The 7820-nt window shown below is 52.9% G+C and overlaps 1 protein-coding gene across 1 annotated transcript in view; it reads left to right on the top strand.

Moving 5' to 3' along the window:
* Nucleotides 1-523: 523 nt before the first annotated feature.
* The window catches only part of Kcna6 (potassium voltage-gated channel subfamily A member 6), a 30449-nt gene continuing 23152 nt past the window's right edge, over nt 524-7820 (top strand). The window contains exon 1 of the mRNA XM_055609438.1: nt 524-5859. Coding sequence (XP_055465413.1) covers nt 1192-2778 — 1587 coding nt within the window. The 5' untranslated portion in view covers nt 524-1191 and the 3' untranslated portion in view covers nt 2779-5859. The remainder of the gene's footprint in view (nt 5860-7820) is intronic.

Here is a 7820-nt window from a genome sequence, read left to right as displayed (position 1 = left end):
CATTTTTCTCCTCCCAGTAGAGGTTGAAACTGGCGAATGTGTCTTTGTGGATATAGAAACATGGATTCCGCCCCTCCCCCCAACTCCCAGTAAACAGCTCTTGAGGGGAGTCAGGTGCTGTGTATAGCTTATTGGGGAGGGGTGTCTCGGGGGCCAGGTTGCGATTTCTTTTTGATGAAACAGAGCCAAGGGAGAAGAGATGATTGTGGAGGATGGAGGGGGGGGTGTTATTAGGATACTGCGGCTCGGTTGAGGTGGGGGCGGGGGCGTGCGTGTGAATGTGAAAAAGCAAGAGGCGTGCCAGGAGAGCGCGGGAAAGATTCCTGGGGAGGCAAGCCTACAGTATCTTTCCCTAGCATCCAGGCTTGCTGCAGCCCCTGGCTGGGTAAGGGGTGTGATGTGAGAGTGGGGTGGGAGGGGGCAGCAGGCGGGGCTTGCCACGTCACTTGGAGAGTGTGTTAGGGAGGAAGGGCAGAGCCGAGAGCTGAGCCTGCTGCTGCTGCTGCTGCTGTTGCTGCTGCTGCTGTTGCTGCTGCTGCTGCTGCTGCTGCGGGTGCAGGCAAGGCTTGAAGCGACGGGGAGGTGGGTCTCCGCGCTCAGGCGCCGGGGCAGCCCCAGGGCGGTTCCTAAGCCTGTGGAACAGCTCCTGTGGAGAAGGTGGAGGCTAGAATTGCGACCTTGGCCAGACCTAGTTCGGTGGTGGACGTAGGGCGGAGGCAGAGGCCGAGCCCGGGCAGGAGTGTTTGGCGAGCCAGAGGGAGGCGCATCTGGCGCTTCAGTGCTAGCCGCAGCCCGGGGTCTTGTGCGGCTGGAGAAGCTCAGCGGGACCTGGAGAGAGCCAGCAGGTTTGGAGGGCGGCCCCGTGGGTCCTGCAGCCCGGTTTTAGGCACCATCGGGAGCTAAGCCGCGCGTCTTTTCGGGCAACCAGTTTTCACGCGCGCGACAGTTTGCGGGTTCCGGGCAGCCCAGAAACCTTGAGCACGGAGGCGCGGCTACTGGGAGCTAGAGCCACCTCCCAGACCTAGCCTGGCAGAGGGACCAGCCGCGGGGTCCATCGACCTAACCGCCAGGTCAGAGCACGGGCCCCACCCTAAAGGAGGGCGCAGCCGGAGCTGGGAGGTCGGTGCCAGGGCTCCGGAGCTCGCGTCGTGGGCGCCGTCCTAGTGGCGGGGAGCGCACCGCCAAGGGGACATGAGATCGGAGAAATCCCTGACGCTGGCGGCGCCGGGGGAGGTCCGCGGGCCGGAGGGGGAGCAACAGGATGCGGGTGAGTTCCCGGAGGCCGCGGGCGGCGGCGGCTGCTGTAGTAGCGAGCGCCTGGTGATCAACATCTCCGGGCTGCGCTTCGAGACGCAGCTGCGCACCCTGTCGCTGTTCCCCGACACGCTGCTCGGAGACCCCGGCCGCAGAGTCCGCTTCTTTGACCCTCTGAGGAACGAGTACTTCTTTGACCGCAACCGACCCAGCTTCGATGCCATCCTCTACTATTATCAATCCGGAGGGCGCCTGCGCAGGCCGGTCAATGTGCCCCTGGACATCTTCATGGAAGAGATTCGCTTCTATCAGTTGGGAGATGAAGCCCTGGCGGCCTTCCGGGAGGACGAGGGCTGCCTGCCCGAAGGTGGCGAGGATGAGAAGCCACTCCCCTCCCAGCCTTTCCAGCGCCAGGTGTGGCTCCTCTTTGAGTACCCGGAGAGTTCCGGACCCGCCCGAGGCATCGCCATAGTCTCAGTGTTGGTCATCCTCATCTCCATCGTCATATTTTGCCTGGAGACCTTGCCTCAGTTCCGAGCAGATGGCCGCGGTGGAGGCAACGAGGGTAGTGGGACCCGTATGTCCCCAGCCTCCAGGGGGAGCCACGAGGAAGAGGAGGAGGAGGAGGATTCCTATGCATTTCCTGGTGGCATTTCCCCTGGGGGGATGGGGACCGCAGGAACATCCTCATTCAGTACTCTAGGGGGTTCCTTCTTCACGGACCCCTTCTTCCTGGTGGAAACTCTGTGTATTGTCTGGTTCACTTTTGAGCTCCTGGTGCGCTTCTCTGCCTGCCCCAGCAAGGCGGCCTTCTTTCGCAACATCATGAACATCATTGACCTGGTGGCCATCTTCCCCTATTTCATCACCCTGGGCACCGAGCTCGTGCAACGTCAGGAGTCCGTGAGTGGTGGCAGTGGCCAGAATGGGCAGCAGGCCATGTCCCTCGCCATCCTCAGGGTGATCCGACTGGTCCGGGTGTTTCGAATCTTCAAGCTCTCCCGCCACTCCAAGGGGCTGCAGATCCTGGGTAAGACCTTGCAGGCGTCCATGCGAGAGCTGGGGCTGCTCATCTTCTTCCTCTTCATCGGAGTCATCCTCTTCTCCAGCGCCGTCTACTTCGCAGAGGCGGATGATGATGACTCGCTCTTCCCCAGCATCCCAGATGCCTTCTGGTGGGCTGTGGTTACAATGACCACGGTAGGTTATGGGGATATGTACCCCATGACGGTGGGGGGCAAGATCGTGGGCTCACTGTGTGCCATTGCTGGGGTCCTCACCATTGCGTTACCAGTACCGGTCATTGTCTCCAATTTCAACTACTTCTACCACCGAGAGACGGAGCAAGAGGAGCAAGGCCAGTACACTCACGTCACTTGTGGACAGCCTACACCAGACCTGAAGGCCACGGACAATGGGCTTGGCAAACCTGACTTTTCCGAGGCATCGCGAGAGCGGCGACCTAGCTACCTTCCCACTCCACATCGAGCGTATGCAGAGAAAAGGATGCTTACCGAGGTTTGATGGATGCGGGCAGGGCCTTGTAGAAAAACGGGAGCCCTGAGCAAGCCACCTCTCAGGCTTCCTTCTCATGCTCACTACTCCGCCTTAGCTCCAGAGGACCTCCACCCCCTCCCTCGTACCCAGTACACGGCATCCTGGACCAAATATCTGGACTGTAGACTGTTGCTTGATCCTCGCAGCATTCGAGGTTTCTCCATCTTAGTGACATTTTGCAAATTTCAACGGTGCCACCCAGTCATGCCCATCTGTCACGTGGATGAGACACACATTTCTGACTGACCTTCCCTCAAGACTGAAATTTCATGCCTGGGTCTCGTAACATCTCTAGGAATGGTGACGTCAATAGAATAGGAAACAGCTACACTCAGGTCCCTTTGCTTTGGGTCATGCACCTTCCTTGGCATCTGATCACTTGGTCACTGGCAGAATCTGGAGAATGGAAAGGAATTCAGCTTGCTGCTTTAGTGCCCTGTCCATCTTCTGGCCAGGAGAGCTGTTAGCTACACAGCTTTGAAAGAGATTCATGGCTAAATTTGGATGGAATTAGAGAAAATACTACCCAACTGGATTATTTGAAGAACGTGAGAGTCAGGTCCAGACCAAAGGGGCCAGTTGATTCCTTTAGGTGTGATCTGGCACAGGAGCCACTGGCTGTGGTTCTCCCCACTCTGATTCCCCAGTGGCTCCCTTAAGCTTCCAGGAAAGCACCTTCTCAGATTTCTCTTTTTGTGCAAGCGCCTTCATGTGCAGAGGAAAATGGAACCATGGAGCAAGGAGAAAAGGCTTGCCAGAGCCAAGTGACTGGCTGGACCACATATCTGAAGCTAGGTACCACTTAGCAGTGACTGTCAACTAGGGCAGGCAGAGGGACTCTGCTGCAGACAGCAGCCAAGTCTCCCTAGTTAGCCCAGACCTCTTCTCTAAGGCATCCTCCATCCTTCTCCCTGGGAATCTGACCCAGGAGTGCAGAGGAATTTTGATAAATCGACCTCAGCTGTAACCTGCAGACAGGTTAGTTCACACACAGAATGCCAGCGTAGCTTTCCTCCCATGCCACGGGCAATATTTAGTTTGGAGCAGGGAACGGGCATGGTCATTTTGTTGACAGCCCGTCTCTTAAAGGGTTTTGCTGTGTCAAGCAAACATTTGTCTGTTCTGCTCTTCCTTTGGATCTGCATCTGGCCTGCTCTAATTGCTAAGGTAACTCGATGGTTCCCATTTGGACAAAGCCATCTTCTCCCATTGTGAAACCACTGCCACCCTTCCCAGCTGCCCACTGCCCTCTTCCCCAGTAACATTGCCATTCAGTTTTGCCTTTGATAAACTGTGATATACTGTTTTCAGCTCTCATGGGTGCGGTTCTGAAACTTAAGGGACTGTTACCATGTTTTTTTTAAATTTTATATCAATGCTTTAAGACTCTTCAAAGAGAATGCTTTTCCAAAAGATTTTCTTGAAGAGCAGCTTATAAGGGACTGACCTTGGGGGTTGGCTTGACAGACACCATGGCTCCAGTGACAGGTCACAATCTGGGTTTTTTGCCATGGCTTTACAGAGTAGCTTTGGTGTCATAGTCCCTCTTTGTGCCTCAGTTTCCCCACCCATTAAATGAGAATATTAATGTCTTCCCCTCCCTACCTCATGGGGAATATCAATAACTCACCCAGGAAGGTGTGGAAGATGCTATGCAAATGTGTGAATTATAGTCATGGTTTTGAGTTTTAGTTCATTATCCTGCTTTCCTGTCTCCCAAAGGCAAAGCCTTTCCCCAGAAGTTTCCACCTTGGATCCAAAGCCTAAGACTAGGCCATTGTAGACCATCAGCTTTCTAAGTCTCTCTATGACCCCTTGGGCTCAGCCTCCATCCTTTCTCTTACCCTTCAGAATGGGATGTATTCTTGAGGTGGACTTGGTGACCAGAGGTCACCTTTCCTGGGAGCTTGACTTATCCAAGCCTGCAGCACAGTAAAAGACAGAGATGTCTTTTCCTATTCCAGACACCTATTCCAAGGCCAGTAAGAAAGTACCTTTTGTTTCTAACCTTTTCTGTTACTCCTGAGCCCACCCCAGTGGCCAAAGGGATGCCCCCAGCTGAGGGTGAATGTGGGAACTTGTGAGCATGTACCTCTCTGTGTGTGTATATATATCATCACCTTCATCACTGTCCTTGTCCTTATGCAAACATTGCCTTTTCAAGTCAGAGCATGCCTGAGAGTAAAAGGTTTGTGGAAAGCCAGGCTTTCTAGGGACTCTGGTTGCTGTAGCAACCTTCCAGACTATTCTCTCTACTGATTTGAGTATCAAAGGAGAAGAGACTACTTATCCCAGCTTCTTAAATGGGAACACCTCCCATCTATTGGTTTAGGCGTTGGTAAGACAAGGACTCAGGACATTTGAAATGTGGAGGAAGTAGAGTCTCAACACCTCCTGCCTGTACCTTTTCCCTAGTTCTCTATCTGATCTCTGAAGCTTACCCCAAGTCTTCAGAAACTTGAATTCGTGAAAACTGCCCAATTAAGCCAACAGCAATGTTGAGGTTTTTCAAAAGGAGACCCCAGAGGGGTACAGAATGCCACCCCCCCCCCAGCAGCCAGACTGGGCCATGAGGACATAGATGATACCAGTCTGAGGCATCATGGCATTCTCATCTCAGATGCAGGCTCTTCCCAGCCCTAAGAGAGAGCAAGAAGAATGGAATTTCTCCCTCCCAGGGAGCAGCATTGCTCCTGGCAAGAACTGCAAAGGTGGTTCTTCAGACATCAGCCAGAAACTGAGAGGTGGTGACTCAATCTAGTTTTTGCGGAGAATTTTGCCCCAGTGACCCCTCCCTGCTTCCGAGCCTCCATGTGGAGACCGTAACCTCGGAATCAAGAGAACGTGTACTGTGTGCTGCTTCGGCAGCTGGAATAGCATCACAGCTGCCCAAGAAGGTGGGGTCTGAGCCATCCTAACAACTGACGTAAGCCACTGGGGGCTCCCAGAGGACTCCCTGGGACTGCCAGTTTCTGCTTGGGATGAGGACTCTCCTCCTGCCTGACATCCCAGAGGAGCAAGGGACAGCTGGCCTTCCTTGCGTCGGAGGTAGGTCCCCAGCAGAGGTATTTTATCTTGACAGGGTTGGGAAGGGGAAGGCTCAATGTCTGGGGAAGCACTGTTCATCTTTCCTGCAGTGTGATTCTGTCTGCCTTCATCTGTTGCTGACCCCTCCTTTCTTTCTCACTTTACCCCAGATTTTTCCCCAACTCTTCTTCTCTGCAGTCTTTTCCTTTCTGCTTCATATTTTTGTTTTTTCTCCCCTGATTATCCCTCCACCTCATTTAAACTCCATCTTCCTTCCAAAAGAGATCTCTCTACCTCCCTGTCTTCACCTCCCCCCCCCTCTTTTTGGCTTTTGGGAACCTCTTCAGCATTACTGTGGGGACCATACCTTGGACTACAGCTGTGACCCAGGATCATACTAAGAAGGTCCTCTGTTTCCCTGGCACCTCACGGTACCATATTTCCCTTGCAGACTTTCCGTTCCTGGAGGGGCCACACTTAGACAATAAGATGAGATTCTATTTGGTTAGTAAAATGTCTTCTGGAAATTTCTTGAGCACAAAATTTCTAGGATAAAAGAAGCAAGGTGGCAGGAGGAAAGAATGTGGCAAGAGACAGAAATACAGATAGAAATATATATATGTTTCAGATACTCAGTCATTTAGCATTGGAGTGTGTTCATATCAGGGTTCTCCAACCTCAGAAGCTTTGCAGAGAGACTGAAATCACAGCAACTGTAAAAATGGTAAGACAGAGAAAATCGGACGAGCCTTCACTCAAGGCAGATCTGATAACCCCTCTGCACTCGCATGAAGGCTTGCTCAGTCTCGAGTGCTCAGGAAGAAAAGGCACCATTCCCAGCAGGGCAGAGCACAGGACACTTCTTGATGTGAAAGACAGAGATTCACTGGCTAGTCCACAAGCAAAGGTGGACTGGTCCTGCCCTGGGGCCTAGGGGGAAGCCCTGTCTACATCAAGACATCTTGGTGGCCATGAGTACACACAGGGATCAGCCCCGGCTGTTAAACTCGTACCAGAGAACTTTTGAGGGTGACACAACTATTCTAAAACAGATGTGTTGCTAGTCATATGACTTGGGTGAAGGAGACATGAGTCTGGTACCCCAGGTCTTCTCATGACCTGGGACAAAGGTCTGGTTTTATTAATTGGAAGGATGGATCAGAGTGACAGTTCTTTCTCCTGCCACATAGCCACGCTTCAGTGTTATCCTGTAGCTGCTCTTTGCAGCTGTCACAAAATACCAAGAAGTGGTGTCTCTGTGTGTGTGTCTGTGGGTCCATGTGTCCGGTGTGTGTGTGTGTGTGTGTGTGTTTATGTTATATGACTGGCATGTGTGGTGTGTGTATAGTGGGTATGTGATGTGTGTGTGTTGTGTGTATTGTGTGTGGTATGTGTGTGTTGTGTGTGTGTGTGGTGTCTATGAGGGCTCTGTCGGTTATATGTGTGTGTGTGTCTGTGGTGTGAGGGTGGGGATGTGCATTTAGTATGTGGTATGTGTGTATGTGTTGTGTGTGGTATGTGGCATGCATAGTGTGTGTTGTCTTTGTGAGGTGCATGGGTAGTGTTTGTGGTGTGTCTGTATGTGTTGTGTGTGTTGTGTGGGGGTCTCTGTGTGCTGTGTGTAGTCTCTGTGAGGTGTGCGTGTCGTGTGTGTAGCACGTGTATAGAATGTGTGTGTGAGGAGGTCTCTGGGGGGATGTCTGTGTGTCTCTGGCATGTTCGTATGGATGTGTGTGGGTGTGTGGTGTGGGGGGATGTGAGAGTGTGTAGCCTCTCTCGGTGTGTGTGTAATGTGTGTGGTGTGTGGTGTGTGTACATGTGTATACAGTCTCTGTGGTGTGTGTGTGTGTATGTGTGTGGTGTGTGGGTGTCTGGGGAGTATGCATGTGGAGGAGGGAGGGGGTGGTGTGTGTGTGTGTGTGTGTGTGTGTTATATATGTGTGTGCGGTGTAGGGGGGTTGTGTGGTAGTTTGTGGATGTGT

Source organism: Psammomys obesus, unplaced genomic scaffold (genome assembly GCF_907164565.1).
Source record: "Psammomys obesus unplaced genomic scaffold, mPsaObe1.curated_primary_1811, whole genome shotgun sequence".
Lineage (NCBI taxonomy): Eukaryota > Metazoa > Chordata > Mammalia > Rodentia > Muridae > Psammomys > Psammomys obesus.
Note: the sequence above shows the minus strand (reverse complement) of the source record. Positions and strands in the feature narration are given on the sequence as shown.